Source organism: Rhamphochromis sp. 'chilingali' (assembly GCF_963969265.1).
Source record: "Rhamphochromis sp. 'chilingali' genome assembly, chromosome: 8".
NCBI classification, from domain to species: Eukaryota; Metazoa; Chordata; class Actinopteri; order Cichliformes; family Cichlidae; genus Rhamphochromis; species Rhamphochromis sp. 'chilingali'.
The window spans coordinates 4,673,469-4,695,084 of record NC_137935.1 but is presented as its reverse complement, the minus strand read 5'-3'; the positions used below and the strand labels follow the sequence as shown (position 1 = coordinate 4,695,084).

At 40.6% G+C, this 21,616-nt stretch overlaps 1 protein-coding gene and 1 pseudogene across 4 annotated transcripts; one reads left to right on the top strand and one right to left on the bottom strand.

Annotated features, from left to right (window-relative positions):
- Positions 1 to 3,964: 3,964 nt before the first annotated feature.
- Positions 3,965 to 19,654, bottom strand: LOC308401128 (putative nuclease HARBI1). 3 transcript variants are annotated; one of them, XR_013972470.1, is made up of 5 exons: positions 19,303 to 19,652; positions 6,152 to 9,245; positions 5,963 to 6,075; positions 5,766 to 5,877; positions 3,965 to 5,685 (listed from the first exon to the last, which is right to left on the bottom strand). XR_013972470.1 is itself a non-coding variant. In XM_080889222.1 (5 exons), exons 2-5 carry the CDS (start codon positions 6,582 to 6,584, stop codon positions 5,303 to 5,305), a joined length of 1,041 nt encoding a protein of 346 aa, XP_080745348.1. In that variant the 5' UTR covers positions 6,585 to 9,245; positions 19,303 to 19,654; the 3' UTR covers positions 3,968 to 5,302. The 3 variants fall into 3 exon arrangements, 1 of the variants encoding a protein (XP_080745348.1); XM_080889222.1 differs by having other exon boundaries at positions 3,968 to 5,685; positions 19,303 to 19,654; XR_013972471.1 differs by lacking the exon at positions 6,152 to 9,245 and having other exon boundaries at positions 3,972 to 5,685; positions 19,303 to 19,649.
- Positions 10,899 to 13,355, top strand: LOC308400973 (tubulin alpha chain-like; annotated as a pseudogene). Its single transcript has 2 exons — positions 10,899 to 10,913; positions 12,205 to 13,355. The product of its transcript is annotated as a tubulin alpha chain-like (transcript).
- Positions 19,655 to 21,616: the final 1,962 nt, after the last annotated feature.

Sequence of the window (21,616 nt, the reverse complement as noted above, 5' to 3'; positions counted from 1 at the left end):
GTGTTAGTTCCAAATAGTAAATTAGTGAATGTATTTCATGGCAGTTTGATTATTCTTGGACAAACAGTGCAGTCTTCCTCAAAGCATGACTGTGAATATAATCATATAATGTTAAAAATATAATAACAGTCTTTTTATTATTGCTCAATGAAATAAATAAATCCTCTTTATTATCAGAGTGAAAACACTTCCACAAACGAACGTCAACTTATGACTCCATAAATATTCAGCCATTCAAAGGTGACTGACCTACTTCAACAGCCAAAATCACATATTTCTGGAAGGTCCACTCACTGGTTATTCAGCATGCCAGGCTACAGTTACACCATGCAGACAAAAGAGCACTCGGAGCAAGTTAAAGGAAAGTTTATTCAAAAGTCTGGGAATGGAGACAGAGGAGTTCACTTAAATCTGTCATCATGAAACGGAAGCAATCAAATCTGCCTAAATCTGACACTCAAAGGTAAACTGGATACCTGGCTGACCATCACGTTCACGACCAGGTGAGGACGGATCAAAGATCAGGAGTCGATTTCAGGCTTGGGCTTGCTTTCATCATATTAGTCCAATCCAACTTTATTTATAGAGTACGTTAAAACCAACATGGTTGAATAAAGTGCTTTCCATCACAAAAACTGAGATAAAAGTAAAAAAAACCATAAACAGACAAAGAAAGTGAAATAACAATAAAATAAATACATAAATGAAAAAAAGATTTCAAAATTAAATCCTTAAATATATTAAATATTAAAACTAGTGCTGTCAGTGTTAATCTCATTAAAATGACGTTAACGCCACGCGGCAAATCTCCGTTAGTGAATTAACGCAGATCGTGTGGTTGTTTGCTGACAACAGAAAAAAAACATCAAAGGAGAAAAGTTGCATCTAAGAACACGTTTTTTTCTTACTGATGCTCATTAGTGAAACACAAAGACATTAGACAAAAATGAAACTTTAGACCCTCTCTTCCCCCAACAGAAGTCAAAGGGATCTTCCAGGAATAGTGACACTATTTTCTGGAGGATTGATTGGTCAGTACGTCGTGATTTCATACCTGCTGATCTCTAATCTGGAACCTAACCGGCACCAGCAGAGTAAAAGACACTTAACAGCTAAATTGAATCAAGCATAAAAACATTTTAGGCATCAAGACAAGTCATATTATCTGTGAATTTCCTTTTTGTGATTAGTCAGATGCTGCCAACACCTCCCTTTCCTTGTGAAGGTGCATGAGAAACCCTGAATTAACTTTGCTAACCAGCGGTTATCCTGATCACGACTGTTAGTGTAAGTGAATCCAGATGATGGAAAGAAAACCTGGGCATGCTGAAATCACTTCGTAGTATGTGCCCCAGGGTTCAAAGGCCATCCAGTCGCACCATAACAAGAACATGGGAACACTAATGTTGTTTCTCCTTTTACAGTCATAATCTGCATTCATGAATGTTAAAAATGATTTTATTAGAAATGTATTTTGAAACAGAAGAGGTATTTCAGTTAAGATAACACAGAACCACTTCAGTGACAGTGGACGAGATCTTTCCACTGCTGTGCAGTCCAGATGTACAGCTCACAGACTGATGGCAACCTCTCAGAAAACACGAGTTACAGTAGTAGTGATAAACAGCGAGACAAAGATCCTCTGCTGAAGCAGAAAAGGTTTTATATATTTCCTATGTAACCTGCAGGGGTGATTCTCAAGTCTGTTGGAGCCCAGGCAAAAAGGGACAAGGACACCTGACAGCCCAGTGTGCCCAGCAGAGCTGACATGAGGGCTGTTTCAACTGAATCACACACTCTGCTTGCCAGAGGTGAGTGAGTGGAGTCATGTGGGGTTCCTTTAGGGAAGTCAGGTCCAGCGTACCGCCACTGCAGACTCTGCACATTATCGCTGCTGTAGACTCAGATTTGTGCAAACAGTGCATTGTGGGTTGTGTTGTATCCGAATCTGCTGGCAGGCATCTTTTTCTCAATCCTGCCAAACTCCGCCCCTTTCATGTAAGCGTGCAGGGAAGACCCTGTGTTAGAGAACTGATAACAAACTCTGTGTGACAGTTTATCCTGATTACAAACGTTAGGGTACGTGAATCCAGATGATGGAAAGATAGCCCGGGTCTGTTGATGAGTCTCCACTTAAACACTGACGTTGTTTGTGTTTCCTGGAGTCCCGTCAGTCCTGTAAACCAGCATCCCCAACCTTTTTTGTGCCACGGACCTACAATATTCTCAAGGACCGGCCTTTAAGGTGTCGAGGATAAATACAACAAAATAAAACCAGTACCGCTGCCAAAACAAGAAGAGTTATTCAAAACACATGGGAAAAGACCCAGGGAAACAGAGTTAATGATTAAAAAAGATTTTAAAAAATAACGCTAAAACCCCTGAAGAGCATCAGTTTCACACCCGAACCTCAACTCTCGCGGCCTGGTACCAAACGACCGGTGCCGGTCCGTGGCCCGGGGGTTGGGGACCGCTGCTGTGAATAAAAGGAATCTGTTTGAAGGCTGTGCAGAGCAGCGGGACCACACATTGTCACGTAACATTTTTCATCATATTAATATTTATTTGTAAAATAGTAAATTTTAGTTTTAATGTTCAGTATATAAAATTACATTATTGAATACTACGTGCTACGCAATAATAGTAATAATAGTACTTCTAATAGTCGTAATAGCAGTTGTTGTTGTTGTCATCATGCTGTTAATATCGTGACTTTTTACATTCAGTTTTTGATTAAAACATTTTAATTAATTAAAATAAAATATTAATTTTTTTTTAACTCTACCACCAAAAACCGAATACTAAAAAATAATAATAAATGATGATAACATGTATTTATTATGTTGCTCTTTGTTTGATTTCTCTTCTGTTTTTTTTCTCCATACAGGTGATCCAGGTGTTTTGTTTGTTTTTCTTTTTGTTCCTTCCCCCCTTTCTCATCATCTCTTCTCCCCTCTGTTTTTCTTTCTCTCCCTCTTTCTTTCATTCTTTCCTTCTCCCTGTCCTTTCCCCCAGTCATGTCTGTCCCGTCTGTAACAACTGATAATAAAATAAAATAAATACACAATTATAATAAAGGTCAATCAAATGGACCAACATGGCATCTTTCTTGGCCTTCAAACAACAATTCTGGGCCCTATTTCAGGAAGCCGGTTTAGAAAAGTCAGAGTGAAAAACGATACTCAGGGTTGAGTAACCCCGAACTGTCCAACTCGGAATATTCAGTTTCAGAAAGGCTGATAACAAGTAGTTCAATCAACGCGGAGTTGCATTAACCCCAAGTCAAGCGCGCGCACGAGGATACATAAAGCCCTGATCAGTGGAGCACAGATTACGCGAGTCACCATGGAGACGGAGGGAAAGAAGGTGCGGTCGACGTATTTCACAGCGCTTGAGGCCGAAACCCTGATGGCAGCATATGCCGACAGCATGCACATCTTGCAGAAAAAAAGTAACACAGCCGCAGCTGCAAAAGACAGGGAGCATGCATGGCAAAACATAGCCGACAGAGTCAATGCGTGAGTGTCAATTTAAACATTGATCTAGGGATTTCCACCCATTTAACACGTTATCTTAGTATATGTTATTTCATTTTTTATGTCATACAGCGCAGGTGCAACCCAACAGGCCCCAAACGTTCCTGGCAGCAAGTAAAAATGAAATATAAAAACATAGTCCAAACAGGTGAGGTGTAATTATAGTATGAGCCACAGTGCTTGGTCTGTTTGTCCCATGTAAACCAATTGCAGTTACAGGCTACATTAATTTACCTCCTGTAAGCACTTATTGAAATTACCTGAGCACATTACAAGTACACATTTGCCTACTCTGTATGCTCAAATGTGTGCCGTCACAACCAACAGAAAAAAAGCGGAGGCCCGAAAAACAGGTGGGGGTCCTCCACCACCACCACTCACAGAGGCTGAGCAGTTGGCCCTCAGCCAAAACAGTGGGCGCCCTGTGGCCGAAGGCATCTCTGCGGGGACATCCTCTGAGTCAATAACCCCGCAAGACACAAGTGCCTACATAGGGGGTAAATTCAAAATAATACATGATGTGCATACATCCATTCTTCACAGTCACCTTGACCAAAATGAACTATGTCGTAGTGAAGTTATTGTCCTACTGTCAGAGATTTACAGTTATCAAACAGTTAGGTGAATAAACAACACTGAGACACTTGGAGACTGTTAACGTGCTGCACGGGTGAGGGCTCAGGGAGAGACCCACTCACACCGAGCTGCAGGTAGTTCGTCTTTATTTATAGCATAGCAGTGTCCTTTAATTTTGCATACATGTGTGTGTGTGTGTGTGTGTTAATCTCTCACAGGGTGAGCTTCCTGTTTCTAGAGACAGAGCGAGTAGTACATTTTGTTCTTTCCCCATTAAGAGTAACATATGAACATATACTCTAATGCAACATAAAACTCATAAAAGCATTTCCACCTTAACACCTACTGATTTTGCCTTCCCTCAGTGTCGGTTGTCTCTGAGAGCATACTGACAATGAGGTGTATGGTGATTGGTATGTCTGGTAGTTGCCAGTTGTGCCCACATAAGTCATGAGTGACCTGTATGAACCCCATATTCTGCCAGTTGATGGTGATGGTGTACTGCATCTGGTGCAGCCCCCTGTTGAGCCAGACCAACATGCAGTTGTGAGTACTCGTAATACTCCACAGACTACATGTGTCAACAGTAGAACAGCAATGTTGTTAAATGTCTCCACCACAGGCATATGATGACGAAACAGTGACAGCTGTTACAGAGGAGGACGCAACAGAGCCACACTATGAGGTATACAGTGTACAGTGGAAAATATAACAACTGACTACAATGTGGTACTATGATAACACCATGGACTTACTATGTCCCTGGCAGAGTGATGCTGGAAATGAAGAGGAAGAGGGTCCAGCCACTCCTACAACAAACCTTTCCACAGTAGGATTTTCAGCACTGATTTACAACCAACCTAAGTAGGCATGTACTATGGATGCCAATGCTATGTCCTGTGTTGCAATAGCTCCCTGTGAAGCAGCTGTACAAGACATATCTGGTCAGGAAAATACAGAAGTGCGACATGGAAATGGTACACCTCAAGCTGCAGATCCAAAAGTCCAAGTTGGAGATTGTACTGCTGGAACAACAGTTAAGGGTGGGTGGAGTGATCAGAGATGGACGAATCATGTCAGTGTTTGTACAACATACTAATATACGCATTTATATGACATACAGGGTGACCAATAAAGCCAGTTGACCACAGAATCTGTGTATTTGTCTTGTAACATGTTGGGTTGACGGGTCACAGGAAATGGTTGTGGCATATGGTGTCTCTGACTGCTCTTCCATCCTGTACGTTCGTGGGTGGGTCAGGATGTTCATCGTGTGGATCACTGCTGATGTCTGGTTCAGCTGGACAGTGTTCACCTCTAATCGTGGCAATGTTGTGAAGAATCACACATGCCACAATAATGTCACATGCCCTTTCTGGGGCGACCCTGAGTCTTTGAAGGCACTGGAACCGGGCCTTGAGCATTCCGATGGTCATTTCAACTCTGGCCCGTGTCCTGCAATGGGCCAGATTATAACGCTGCTGTGGGCCCGGTTCAGGGTCAGGGTAAGGGGTGAGCAAATAGGGTAGACATGGGTACCCCCTATCACCAAGCAGGTGGCCAGTGAACTCTCCTAGGACAGAAGAATACATGTCAGTGCAAACGTCCCTGTGGCAATTGGTCTCTGTATATTTCACAGTAACTTTGACCCACCATGTCCAAATTTGGTGCTCAGTGTACATTCCCGGAAGATTCGTGAGTCATGTACAGAGCCTGGCCACTTGGCTTCCACATTTGTGATGATGTTGGCAGCATCACATATGATCTACACAGTGCAGAGAACACAAATTAGCATCCATTACTATGATGCCATCACTTGTTAGTGTGAAATGCTACAGGGAACTATGTACCTGCACATTAATGCTGTGGAAAGACTTCCTGTTCACATAGTCTCCTTCATTTACTGAGGGTGCAATGATTGGAATGTGAGTGCCATCTGTACAGCCAATCACGCCTGGGAACCCTGGAAATTAATGTACCATTTAAGTAGTAGTCCAAGTATCACCACATCATGAATTAAGTTTTGTTCATCCTGATACCTGCAATTTTGTGGCATCCCTCTTTGATAAATCTTGTGGGTCTGTGACCGGGGAACACCACAAACGAGTACAGGAGACGTTTCAGTGCAACTGTAACATTCCTGACTGCCCGACAGACGGTAGCCTTGGAAACGTGCTCAGCGTCACCAATATTATACAGAAAGCTCCCGTTTGCAAAAAAACGGAGTGCAGTACAAAGAATATGTAATGAACTGAGAGCATGTCCGCGATGTGTCACATGCGTAATATATGGCCTGAGGATGTTATCCAAATAACTTATAGATTGTGCTGAGAAACGGTAACGTTCGCACAGAAAATCATCAGGTAATGATAAAATGTCCAAACGCGCTCTAATCACTCTCTCCCGGCAGAGAGCTCTGCGGAGAATTTGGGCTTCAACATCTACTGGCTCTTCGAGGTAGGGGCACGCCATGTCTGACACTTCCTACAGTCAGGTTTCTGACAAAGAGGCGGGGAAAGTCAGGGTTAGTTGAAGTAAACCTGCTGGGGAGCAGGTTAGCTTCACGGAGTGTGTCGTCATAGTAACTCACTCAGGATTAATCTGAACTCGCTTTGTGAAACCGAAAACCCAGAGTTTTCGTTAACTCAGGGTATACTTACTCAGAGTTTGCACTAAACCGGCTTCCTGAAATAGGGCCCTGATGACTAAAGATCCAAATGGGACAGGCAAAAAAATAAATAAATGATGATAACCATGTGCAGCTTCTCTCGTCTTCCATTTTTCCCTGATATGTTTCAGACACGTGTTAAAGTGTGTTGGCTGCATATTAAGTTCAAAATGCTGATGAATGCTGATGAGCTCTGATCCAGTTGACTGATATACTCTTCTCTACATCCTGCACTGAAATATGAGGATTGTTTGTTTATTAAAATAAAAAATCATCATGGAGTCATTGACAGAAGAGCATCAACGTTCAGCCTGTTAAATTAGATTTAGATATTTTTATTTCAGAAATGATTCCTAACAAAAATGGAGAATATAAAAACACAATCAAAGCAGTAAAGTCCATATTATGAAGTGTTTGCTGCATCAGACAATCATGTTTCCAGTCTGCTGCATCACAACAATTGAAATGCAAATATAAATGATTCACAACAATGAAAACAATATAGTGCAGATAAACATGGTGCTGTAATGAATCTGCTCTTAAACACAATAACAAAATACATTTTCCAAGAGAGATGATAATGATTCACATCAGCGTGAAGAACGAATACATTTACAACTGGTTTCTAACATTTCTTATAGATCGAACTGATCACTGATAGAAACAGAAGAATATTCAAAATGATACTCTGAGAGATACATGAATGAGATATGGATAAACATCAAATTACATAAAACAAAAAAGCACAAAATCACTATAACTGAAATAAAATATGAGCAGAAATATAGAAGAATTAAGTCAAAAGATAGAAAAAGGCAAAATGTTTAAAATATATAATCACATAAGAGACTGAACCGTCCAGTCAGGTCACAGATTCATATCTACAATAATATTTTTCTTTGTTTTTATTTTGATTTAATCACTTCTATGTATTATTATTATTATTATTATTATTATTATTATTATTATTATTATTATTATTATAAGCATATTAAGTGTGTGTCTGAGCTGAAAGCTGCTCTCCTCTCCTGGTTTTCTGTATCACACAGACCACAACAACACAAAGCATCACCTGCAGACCGCTGAGCAGTATCCACCTGACTCTGTAGAAGGTCGAGTAAACCCCAAAGGGCTCTCTGTAGATCAGAACAAATTTTTCTGCTGACACACACTCATCCTGTGACTTAAAACCTGTACACACATACTCTCCTGCATCTTCCAGTGAGACATTAGAGATTATCAGGCTGCCATCGGAACAAGTGATTCTATTGTCACTGCAGAAGTCATCACCGTACACAATTTTGCCTTCTGTTTGGATCAACTTAATGAACATAAAGCCCGAAGTACTATTTTCCCAATCATCAGAGCATCTCATAGTGACTTCATCTCCCTCTGAGAAAACCTTTACTGCAGGTGGACCAAATTTAGGGCACACCAAAAGCCAGTACGCATGTGTTACTTTTTCACCTGAACAGCTGTAGATACCTGAATCATTTAACATTAGTGATGGAAGTACCAGCGAGAAGTTTTGACCAACTTCTTGATCAATATTGTAGGCAAATGCCTCCCTCCACCAAACTGGGGGCTGGTCATGAATGGGGTCCATGAAGGGACACTCCAGCACAGCTGTGTCTCCCTCTGAAGCATAACGTAGCTTTGTTTCTCTGGTCAAACGTACAGAGTAAGTGCTCACACACTGCTGTTGGTTCATCACCAGGCAGATGTAAGACGTTGGTCGTGTGTTGACATGAAGAAGTGGTGCGTTTGTCACCTCCAGGAAACTTTCTTGGACTTTATTCACGTTCATAATTGTGTCTTTATATAATAGTCCCCCTAAGTAAGATCTGATCCAACGCACCGTCAGATTCTCACCTGCTCCTTTACATTGTACGTCTACAGTAGAATCAGAAGCTATGATAGTTTCTCCCCACCTTACTGTCTTACACACAGTCAGGCTGATGTTTCTCTCATATGTCACGCTGCCCTGAGTCCAGCACACATCTCGGTACAGTCCAGAGTCTGAGTGGGTCAGGTTGTTGAGAGTAAATGAAGGAGAACCATGAAATGTCTCAGGAAATGAGAGTCGTCCTGTCAGGTCTTCATGTACTGTGAAGTTTCTGTTCCAGGGGTCAGAGATGTTCCACAGGACCAGAGTATCTTCACCAACACGTCTGGAGGTGATGCAGGAGCTGTTGTGATCTGGGAGCTTGAACTGTAAAGAGCCTCCTTCTTCACTTATGGCGATAAATTCTTCTGCATGAATGTTGCTGATGAGAGTGAACAGCAGGGAGAAGCAGAGCTGTGCGACTGCAGCCATCCTGCTCAGAGGTCTCCTGGTGAGTGTCGTGCTTTCACTCTTCACAGGCCAAAGTGTGGACATGGGTTTTTTTATACTTCGTTGCATGGGTCCAGGGGTATCAAACATGTGGTCTGGAGCACAGAACCGGCCAGTCACAGTGTCCAATCTGAACCATTACAAGTGAGATAATGTCAGCTTTACCACACAGCCATGAATATTTATAAAAATGTAAAAGTCCTTTCTAAACTATTTAAAACTTTTTGAATAGTTTTTTAGTTTCAAAAACAACTAAAAAAATGTTGTTTCCTATGTGATCCTTCATAAAACATCACATATTTTCCAACATAATTCAGGGTTTGGTTTGGTCTAAGTAAGCAGAGAAGTCCAGGCATCCAGTTTCCATGCAGATGTTTACATGAAGCTCATCATCTGATGATGAAACTTACTTTGCACCCAAGCAGCCCAACCAGAAATTGAAAGTGTACATGCAACAAGGGACGGAGCGCATCCCGTCAATAGGTCCAAAGTGCAATCGAGGCTAATCCCATGATCTTCTTATTTTCTTGTAGACCGAAGTTGAAAATCTGGCAGTATTTATTTTTGTGATTTTTTTTCCACTCTCAGCCGTCCTTCTCCTGTATTTGGGCCTGTTTGTTAATTTATTTCAATCATGTAAACAATATACAGGTACATTTAGCAAAGAAAATTAGAGAAAAAAACACTATACAAAATAAAGTTAATACATTTCAATATTGCTTCTGTTCTGATTCATTTACATGTCGAAAGGGAGAGGGAAGAAGTACACACTTATTTATTTAAGTTATCCGTCAATATTTAGTCAGCTTCCTTACTGATAAGGAAGGACGATCGTGGCTCAAGAGTTGGGAGTTCGCCTTGTAATCGGAAGGTTGCCGGTTCGAGCCCCGGCTTGGACAGTCTCGGTCGTTGTGTCCTTGGGCGAGACACTTCACCCGTTGCCTACTGGTGGTGGTCAGAGGGCCCGGTGGCGCCAGTGTCCGGCAGCCTCGCCTCTGTCAGTGCGCCCCAGGGCGGCTGTGGCTACAATGTAGCTGCCATCACCAGTGTGTGAATGGGTGGATGACTGGATATGTAAAGCGCTTTGGGGTACTTAGGGACTAGTAAAGCGCTATATAAATACAGGCCATTTACCATATAATCTGTAATAAAAATAGTGAACAGATTTCTGATGTAATATATAATATAATATTACACCATGAAATTTTCAAAATAGCGACATTCACTTAATTTCAACATTTTCCCTTTTCTTTATAGCTCAAGAAGATCATATCTTTATAACTCTTGTTGAACTGTTTTATGTTTGGATATTGCTTCAATTCCATATTCAAACTGTTCCACAGCTTCACTCCATGCACTGAAACACAAACGCTTTTTCCTGTTGCACGTACCTTCCCTGTTTTGAGTTACAAAAACCCCTTAAATTATAACTTACTCCTTTAAAAAAAACATACTCTGAATATAATCTGGCAGTTCCTTATTTTTTGCTTTGAATATAATTTGTGCTGTTTGGAATTTCACTAGATCAGCAAATTTCAATATTTCAGACTGCAAAAATAGTGAGTTTGTATGTTCCCTATAACCTGCATTGTGGATGATTCGAACTGCTTTTTTGTTGAAGAGTAAAAAGTGAAAGTAATGTGGTTTAATAGTTGTTGCCCCAGACCTCTGCACAAAAGCTTAAGTATGGTGAAACCAGTGAACAGTAGAGAATATGAAGTGATGTCCCGTGTGATACCTGCTTTGCCTTGTTTAGTATTGCAATGCTTCGTGATACTTTGGAATGAATATATCTCACGTGAGCACTCCAGTTTTTCATCTATTATTACCCCCAGAAATTTATTTTCACTGACTCTTTCAATATCAACACCATCCATCCATCCATCTTCATCCGCTTTATCCGAGGCCGGGTCGCGGGGGCAGCAGCCTAAGCAGAAAGGCCCAGACCTCCCTCTCCCCAGCCACCTCCTCCAGCTTATCCGGGGGAACACCAAAGCGTTCCCAGGCCAGCCGAGAGATATAATCTCTCCAGTGTGTCCTGGGTCTGCCTGCTGGGCATTCCCAGTTATGTAAAAATAGAAAACAATGATCCACGCTGCAGTTTCACACCTTGCATTTCCATCCACTGGGACAAATTGGACCCTTTGCCATCCTACTTATGGGGCATTTTAATATTATTTAAATAAACTGCCAAACGTTTTTTGAATTTGCCCTAAAATAAAGTCATTAAAAAAATTTGAATGTCCACTTTAAAAAAAAAGTGGACATTAAACACCACATGTATAAAGATTAATTTGCACCATGAAGCCCTGCTCTCACAAACTTGCATAGATGTAACATTGTCTCTGAAGTTAGATTTAAGAAAGAAGCGCTTGAAGTTTTTACAACAGAACGTGACGTCATCAGGTTGGTGGGTTGGCTGCGGCTCATAGACTTACATTATATTAGAAAACCAGTGAACCTCAGTGGAAAACAAGATTAAAACTAACAAGTCTAAGGGGGTCACTTTGGTGCTCCCCCTGGCTACAGCAAAGAGTTTCATGTTAAGAAACCAAAGATGTACTGTCCACTTTCACTCTGTGTCTCCTAAACAGTCAGTGTTTCCTCGTTGTTTGGCTAGCTGTGAAACGGGAAAATCCACCTGTTGGCTGTAATGTTCATGCAGGTGGCAGCAGGGAAAGTGGATATTTGTTATTCAACATGCGTCTGAGCTTATATTGACACCATAGGAGGTAAACTCTGTCGTGGAAGTAGGTTTCCATCTAAGTTAATGTCAGCTGTGACAGTTCTAACAGTTGTGCTGCTTGTTGTAGATCAGAAATAAATATAAACAGCTTATATTAAGTTGTGCCCAGTAGCTCAGCAGATACTCTAAAGCTCATGATGTAATGAGGAAAAGAAAACAGGCTGATATCCAGATTGACGTTTTGGAAACTGATTTTGCTTCTGCAGCATCCTGTGTGCAATCCTGTTAGAATATGTCTGATCAGGGCGATGGTTGGATCCTGTTAAATACCCCAATTCTTTGATCTTTGGGCTGAAAGAAGAACAACACTTGGTGTTTAATGCTCAATCAACAATCTCTTTAGACCATACAACCCTTTAGGCATAAACGTCTGGATGGGAGATTTGCACAGGAGGTGGAGTTTTCCATCTACCCAGCTCCCCAAGTGTCCACCGCTGTGGTTGAGCCATACAACTCCATCCTGACCACCCACACCACCCTAGAGCACTCTGACTGTGCCTTCATGGTAGATAACGAGATGACATCTGCCGTAGGAACCTCGATATTGAGCGTCCTACCTACACCAACCTGAACAGGTTGATCAGCCAGATTGTGTCCTCCATCACTGCTTCGCTCCGCTTTGATGGCGCCCTCAATGTTGATCTGACAGAGTTCCAGACCAACTTGGTGCCCTACCCTCGTATCCATTTCCCCCTGGCCACCTACGCCCCCGTCATCTCTGCAGAGAAAGCTTATCACGAGCAGTTAACTGTATCAGAAATCACAAACGCTTGCTTCGAGCCAGCCAATCAGATGGTGAAATGTGACCCTCGCCACGGCAAGTACATGGCCTGCTGCCTTTTGTACCGTGGCGATGTGGTGCCCAAAGATGTCAACGCTGCCATTGCTGCCATTAAAACCAAGCGCACCATCCAGTTCGTGGACTGGTGCCCCACCGGTTTCAAGGTCGGCATCAACTACCAGCCACCCACTGTGGTTCCTGGTGGAGACCTGGCCAACGTCCAGAGGGCTGTGTGTATGCTGAGCAACACCACCGCCATCGCTGAGGCCTGGGCACGACTTGACCACAAGTTTGACTTGATGTACGCCAAGCGTGCATTTGTTCACTGGTATGTGGGTGAGGGAATGGAGGAGGGTGAGTTTTCTGAGGCTAGAGAGGACATGGCAGCTCTAGAGAAGGATTATGAAGAGGTTGGAGTTGACTCTGTTGATGGGGAGGGAGATGAGGAAGGTGAGGAGTAGGTTCATTGCAATAAAATCATCAAAGTTATGCGAGTTCGCTCAGAAGCACTGTTACGTTGTTCTACCAAATCTTGTTACACATTCCTGTGTATATTTTTCAACTTTAAATAAATGTGTTTGAAAATGTGTTTTAATGCTATGTGAGAGTGTAACATGGAGACATGACCACTTTGTTTTGTAGTTCTGTTCTTTCAATATCAGCACTTTCTTTTATTAAGGTGCTGCTTAATAAAGAGTACATGAGCTGTTTAATCACTGCTATGCTTAATTTTAACCCCCCAAAATCTAGAAAAGAAAGTTAACCGCCAGGTTAATTCTGAATAAAGTAAAATAACGTAAATAAATTACAAATATAATAATTTAACATTATAATAACTAAAAGCGACATTTTTAGTGAATCTATATCTTTCTTAACCCCCCTAGTTCACAAAGCCTTAAAGTTTACTCTTCGGGCTCCCCTCATCCCCCGTTTTTTTCCGCCAAAATTATGCACACCCACTGCCGCGCTATGCATTCTGGGATATGTTGGGCCACGAAGTCTACACCGCCACATCCTTAAAATTCAGGGAAATGAAGGACGCATTTGAGGGCCGGATTTCGAGCAGCCATCGAAGTGGGACAGCCTTCGTCGCGTCGCTGTGACGTAATCGGCCTTAAAATGCGGCCTTTAAGGCTGCAGACCCTGAATTGGGAAACAGCCATAGCCTAACATATGAAACAGGAAAAGACGGCCGTGTAATCCCTTTATTTCCCTTGAGAGAGAAATGGATCTGAAACCACAGAAATCAGAGTGTTTGCAGAGTGCAGACACACAGATAATGAAGACATGCTGCTCGGAAATGTTAGATACAGATAAAAATGGTGTGTGTGTGTGTGTGTGTGTGTGTGTGTGTGTGTGTGTGTGTGTGTGTGTGTGTGTGTGTGTGTGTGTGTGTGTGTGTGTGTGTGTGTCAGAGTAGATGGGTGCAGTTTTAATACCACTCCATTTGTCTGATGTGACAACATTTTAGATAAACTAACTTTGAGTCTGGACTCTGCACTTTCAGGTGGGGAACCTGAAGTTCCTGTGTAGGCACGAGGGAGGAGAGAGTTCGTTAAGAAAGAAATCACAAAATCATTTGCACTGTGAACCGGATATTTTTTCTTTAGGTAATAAAAGAAAAACAATTATTTTCTTTTGTTTCTACATTCATTCATTCTTTATTCCTGCATTCCTTCCTTTCTTCCTTTTCCGGGCCGTGATCAGCTGACCTGTGTTACTGCAGCTTCATGGCTCCGTGTGGATTTAGCAAACTGTGTGTGTGTACTGAGCCAAGATTGCAAAACAGCCCAACTGCCTCAGTAATTATGGACCTTATAGTCCTTACAAACACTGTTTCACTAACTTCAGTAAACATTTTACATACATATGTCAATGCTGTATAATTTACAGCAAACGCCGTGAACGCAGCGGTGCACGAGCTACTGCAGTGGAGCTCACGTACAGCTTTGTGGGCTCAAAATGTGGTTAGAAATATTTTGTACTTGTACTTTTGTATGTGTAAAAAGAATTTGTGTGTGTGTAAAAAAGATTTGTATGTGGACTTAGCCAAAAAAAACCCCGTGTGAATCTCTGCAAGTTACAAGTACGAATTTTGACCCTATTTTTCTTCCTTTCATCTGATTGGTCAATGTCATGTCAATCACAAATGTAACAATCCAATCAGAGAACAGATGGGTTTGGCTGTCGGAGGGGAGCTTTTTTGAACTGCAGGTTATTACTCTATAATATTACTTACTCTAATATTACTAATAATAATTATTAGTAATATTAATTATTAATTATCTAATAATATACTAATCTAATATTACTTACACCGCACTTTACAGTTATTTATTTGTAAAAAATGTTTTGATTGATTGAATCTTTATTTTGAACATGTTGAAAAAGTACAACAAAATAGAATTAAAAGAGACAAATGAACAAAGCAAAACAAAAGGAAAACGAGCAACCACAACTCATAATAAGCATAAGCTTATTTAATCCCACCCCTTTTCCACTATCTAGTATCAATAGACTACAGAAATACCTCCTTCCAATTACATTATATGTCCTGTGTATTTATTTATTTTTTTAATATATATACATATATGTTTCTATCTATCCATACATATGTATACACACATACGCACATATACACATTTTCAATAACCCCATTAACACCTCAAGGATACACAACCTACAAATATATATATATATATACCCATACCAACATACCCGTGCACCTGCACACACATGAAAATATTAGACAAGAACACCCTATCAAATCTCTACCTTTTCCCTGTACCCTGTAAAAACCATATCCTTAAACCGCTTTTTAAACTGCGCCATGCTCGGACATTGCTTCATATCTTTACTTAGTCTGTTCCACAGCTTCACTCCACACACAGAGATGCAAAAACTTTTTAATGTTGTACGGATACGAGGATGTTTTAAATTTAATTCCCCCCTCAAATTGTATCCCCGTTCCCTTTTAGAAAACATTTTTAGAATATTGTCAGGAAGCAGGTTATTTATTGCTTTATATATAATTTGTGCTGTGAGAAAATGAACCAGATCTGTGAATTTTAGAATTTTTGATTTTAAGAATAGTGGATATTTGGAATCATGTATGATTTTTGTTCCACTTCTCACATGTTTACCACTTTGTGTTGGTCTTTCACGTGAAATTCCAATAAAATTGATTCAAGTTTGCGGCTGTAATGTGACAAAATGTGGAAAAGTTTAAGGGGGCCGAAACACCTGGCATCAGGACATCCAGATGTTTTTCTTCTCTACAAAGGTGTATTAAAAAAAAGAACAGCAAATTATAATATTAAAGCGGATGTGTGACCTTAAAGGTTTCTGGCTGAAAAAAGGTCACTGATCAAACTGATTCTTGCTCACAAAAAACATTTTAATCAGATTCTCTGCAGGAAAATTTGAAAACATTTCCTCCTAACTTCTCAGTATTCACTTATCAGCATTCAGTCAAACGTTCATTTACGGGTGTAGTTAAAAAACTGCTAATAACTGACTTTCCACAGCAGTTGTTTGGTCGGACACAGTGAGAGATGTAATCTGTTACTCTTCATGTGAGAAAGAAGGTGTCTCTGAGATGTACTAATAGTGTGTTAGTTCCAAATAATAAATTAGTGAATATATTTCATGGCAGTTTGATTATTCTTGGACAAACAGTGCAGTCTTCCTCAAAGCATCACTGTGAATGTAATCATATAATGTTAAAAATATAATAACAGTCTTTTTATTATTGCTCAATGAAATAAATAAATCCTCTTTATTATCAGAGTGAAAACAGACTTCCACAAACGAACGTCAACTGATGACTCCATAATTATTCAGCCATTCAAAGGTGACTGACCTACTTCAACAGCCAAAATCACATATTTCTGGAAGGTCCACTCACTGGTTATTCAGCATGCCAGGCTGCAGTTACACCATGCAGACAAAAGAGCACTCGGAGCAAGTTAAAGGAAAGGTTATTCAAAAGTAGAAGTCTGGGAATGGAGACAGAGGAGTTCACTTAAATCTGTCATGATGAAACGGAAGCAATCAAATCTGCCTAAATCTGACACTCAAAGGTAAACTGGATACCTGGCTGACCATCACGTTCACGACCAGGTGAGGACGGATCAAAGATCAGGAGTCGATTTCAGGCTTGGGCTTGCTTTCATCATATTAGTCCAATCCAATCCAACTTTATTTATAGAGTACGTTAAAACCAACATGGTTGAATAAAGTGCTTTCCATCACAAAAACTGAGATAAAAGTAAAAAAAAAAAAACATAAACAGACAAAGAAAGTGAAATAACAATAAAATAAATACATAAATGAAAAAAAGATTTAAAAATTAAATGCTTAAATATATTAAATATTAAAACTAGTGCTGTCAGCGTTAATCTCATTAAAATGACGTTAACGCCACGCGGCAAATCTCCGTTAGTGAATTACAGTTTTTTACAGACGCTAGGACACGTCTCAATACTTAGGTCACGTTTGCAAAACTCCTCACACAGTGAGCACAACAGAAGTCTATGTGGGCTAAACTGAGGATCAGTTATCATTGTTTTGGCACAAAATGCATTCAATGACTACATCTCTCAAATTTCATGAATCATCTTCTCACTCAGACACAACAACTGCCAAAAACCTTTGTACGGACAGGACATTTTGCATGTGCTTACATACTGTTTTCAAAACTGTTAAACTCATGGTCAAAACAATAACACAATGCAAAACTTGAAAAGACAGCAAAATCCAACAGCAATATTTTATTGAAACATATTTTAAATCTAAAAATGCAGTTTAACCAGCCACAGCTGATTCTCATTGTAGATGAACATCTACACAGGTGTTACTCCTTCAATTTTTCAACTCCTTCAATTCTGGCAGCCAGGAGATTCTTTCCTAGGTGTGTTGCCCAAGATGACATAAGATGTGATGTGGATGAGAACCTGTGGCCAAATGGAGAAGACCGAGTAGATTAGCATTACTATTGTATGTGTATCAGTGGATGGCGTGTACACAAATTCTTGTATTTTGGGATTACTTAGTGCAAAAAAATAAAAATACATAAACAAATATTACCGACGTCTGCATGATGTCTGATTCATTCCAGTAACATATATTGAAATTATAAACAGAGATGTGTCCTTGTTTTACACAGGAAAACACTGTAATGCTACATGTTGTTAGTGTTTTTTAGGTCATTGTTTTGTGGGTGACAAAGTGTGTTTGTCGGCTGTCAACCTTTGCTAGTGTTCTGGAGGAATGTGTTTATTTGAGACCTGAATGAAGTGTTTTGGTAGTTGTAGTGCATTTTGAATGTGAAATGAACTGCTTTGCCAAGCTGACGGTCAGTTAGGAGGATTGTGTGAAGAGTTTTGCACAAGTGACCTAAGTATTGAGAAATGTGTCCTAGCGTCTGTAAAAAACTGTAACGCAGATCGTGTGGTTGTTTGCTGACAACAAAAAAACATCAAAGGAGAAAAGTTGCATCTAAGAACACGTTTTTTTCTTACTGATGCTCATTAGTGAAACACAAAGACATTAGACAAAAATGAAACTTTAGACCCTCTCCTCCCCCAACAGAAGTCAAAGGGATCTTCCAGGAATAGTGACACTATTTTCTGGAGGATTGATTGGTCAGTACGTCGTGATTTCATACCTGCTGATCTCTAATCTGGAACCTAACCGGCACCAGCAGAGTAAAAGACACTTAACAGCTAAATTGAATCAAGCATAAAAACATTTTAGGCATCAAGACAAGTCATATTATCTGTGAATTTCCCTTTTTTTGATTGGTCAGATGCTGCCAACGCCTCCCTTTCCTTGTGAAGGTGCATGAGAAAACCTGGATTAACATTGCTAACCAGCGGACAGCCCAGTGTGCCCAGCAGAGCCCTTCACACTCTGTTACAGAAAAACCATATGTTTTTTTTTGTGTTGTGTCAGGGATGGATATGTAGTTGTAACGTTTGTGTTCACTAACTTTACTTTCTGTTTCCTACCCTGCCTAGTCTGCCTTGGACTCAATGCTGACTCAGCCTATAGTCTCTCCTCCACCTCTGCCTCTGCTCTCTCACGCTCTTCTCTGGCTCTACTTTCTGCTAACATTCTGCTCTTCTCTCCTCTTCTGAGCCTGCTCCAGCCACAACTTAGCAACTGCTAACTGCAATTCCTTCCTCTGCTTCGCTTTACCTGTTTTACCTGCTACACTTACAGCTATTCTTTCTACCAGCATTTTACACTGAACTTCCACTAATGTCCCTTCAAATCCACATTTCTTACACCAACAACCTACATACTGCGTGCTGCCTGGTAAAAAATTCTGCATAAATTTTACATCTCCTTCTAAGGCAGACTTACACATTTTATTCTCCATTACAAGACAACAATCAGCCACACTCACGCAGACCACGTCTGGCCCGCACACACACACAACATAGGCCTATCGCTTGCGTCTGCACGCACAGCTAGCGCTCTCTGTTGAAAACTCTCAAACGCCCCAAATGGCGGAGATTCCGGACTCTGAACCTAGGTTATCTCCACGCCCCAAACGGCGGAGAAGCCTGCGTCTCTCTCACGCGGCTAGCGCGCTCCCGTACCTGCGGTCAACGCAGGGTCACGTAGCCGCTCTCTAAGGCCTTCTGTACTCACTGTTTGTTTACGTTCATGGGAATCTCTGGATCCCGTCAATCGTCATCCATCCCGAGGGGAGGTCAGGCGCAAACTTCCCGGCCTGGTGGCAAGCCAAAAACACCAGGGCTTTACGTCAATCATCCCAGACGTTGCGGTGGCGTCCTCTCCCTCTCCTCGGTGGATGCAATGTGTTAGGCTCCGGCTCCGAAGGACCAAATAAATGTTGGGTCTGTGTTTCCACAAACCCCGCTAATTCTAGAGACTTATTCATCATGAAGAAAACAAGACAGTCGATCGATCCATTACTTGCACAAGGGAGGCCTCGTCTGTGTCCAGCACGACAAAGAACGCCAAATGGTGGCCTCCTCTCGCTGCCTTTTATTGACAATCTTCAAACAATAGTTTACAAAGCACCTCCCCTTGCAACCCCCCTTTGGTTACATAGACAAGGTACTGTATGTAAGTGTGTGTGTGTGTGTTATGTGAGAATGTGTGTGTGTGTGTGTGTGTGTGTGTGTGTGTGTGTGTGTGTGTGTGTGTGTGTGTGTGTGTGTGTGTGTGTGTGTGTGTGTGTTATGTGAGAATGTGTGACCTCCTGCTGACCAAAGGGTCATAAACCCAGGAAGCCTACATCAAAAGAAACAGATCTTTCAGATAGGATGTATCTACAATAAAACCTCCCCCAGCACAGAGTGGCTGGAGAGGTGGTCAGAATCAAAGGAATAGCTTTGATCCTACTGCTTAAACTAAGACTATACAAATTTAAGAAACACAATGGCAACATTCAACAATTAGACTTAACATCAATCAAATGGACCAACATGGCATCTTTCTCGGCCTTCAAACAACAATTCTGATGGCTAAAGATCCAAATGGGACAGGCAAATAAATAAATAAATAAATGATGATAACCATGTGCAGCTTCTCTCGTCTTCCATTTTTCCCTGATGTGTTTCACTCAACATCAGACACGTGTTAAAGTGTGTTGGCTGCATATTAAGGTCAAAATGCTGATGAGCTCTGATCCAGTTGACTGATATACTCTGCTCTACATCCTGCACTGAAATATGAGGATTGTGTGTTTATTAAAATTAAAAATCATCGTGCAGTCATTGACAGAAGAGCATCAACATTCAGCCTGTTAAATTATATTTAGATATTTTTATTTCAGAAATGATTCCTAATAAAAATGGAGAATATAAAAACACAATCAAAGCAGTAAAGTCCATATTATGAAGTGTTTGCTGTATCAGACAATCATGTTTATTCACAACAATGAAAACAATATAGTGCAGATAAACATGGTGCTGTAATGAATCTGCTCTTAAACACAATAACAAAATACATTTTCCAAGAGAGATGATAATGATTCACATCAGAGTGAAGAACGAATACATTTACAACTGGTTTCTAACATTTCTTATAGATCGAACTGATCACTGATAGAAACAGAAGAATGTTCAAAATGATACTCTGAGAGATACATGAATGAGATGTGGATAAACATCAAATCACATAAAACAAAAAAGCACAAAATCACTATAACTGAAATAAAATGTGAGCAGAAATATAGAAGAATTAAGTCAAAAGATAAAAAAGGCAAAATGTTTAAAATATATAATCACATAAGAGACTGAACCGTCCAGTCAGGTCACAGATTCATATCTACAATAATATTTTTGTTTGTTTTTATTTTGATTTCATCACTTCTATGTATTATTATTATTATTATTATAAGCATATTAAGTGTGTGTCTGAGCTGAAAGCTGCTCTCCTCTTCTGGTTTTCTGTATCACACAGACCACAACAACACAAAGCATCACCTGCAGACCGCTGAGCAGTATCCACCTGACTCTGTAGAAGGTCGAGTAAACCCCAAAGGGCTCTCTGTAGATCAGAACAAATTTTTCTGCTGACACACACTCATTCAGTAACTTTGAATGTGTACACACATACTCTCCTGCATCTTCCAGTGAGACATTAGAGATTATCAGGCTGCCATCGGAACAAGTGATTCTATTGTCACTGCAGAAGTCATCATCGTACACAATTTTGCCTTCTGTTTGGATCGACTTCATGAACATAAAGCCCGAAGTACTAGTTTTCCAATCATCAGAGCATCTCATAGTGACTTCATCTCCCTCTGAGAAAACCTTTACTGCAGGTGGAGCAAATTTAGGGCACACCAAAAGCCAGTACTGATGTATTACTTTTTCACCTTCACAGTAGTAGATACCTGAATCATTTAACGTTAATGATGGAAGTACCAGTGAGAAGTTTCGACCAATTTCTTGATCAGTATCGTAACGTACTTCCTTCATCCAAACTGGGG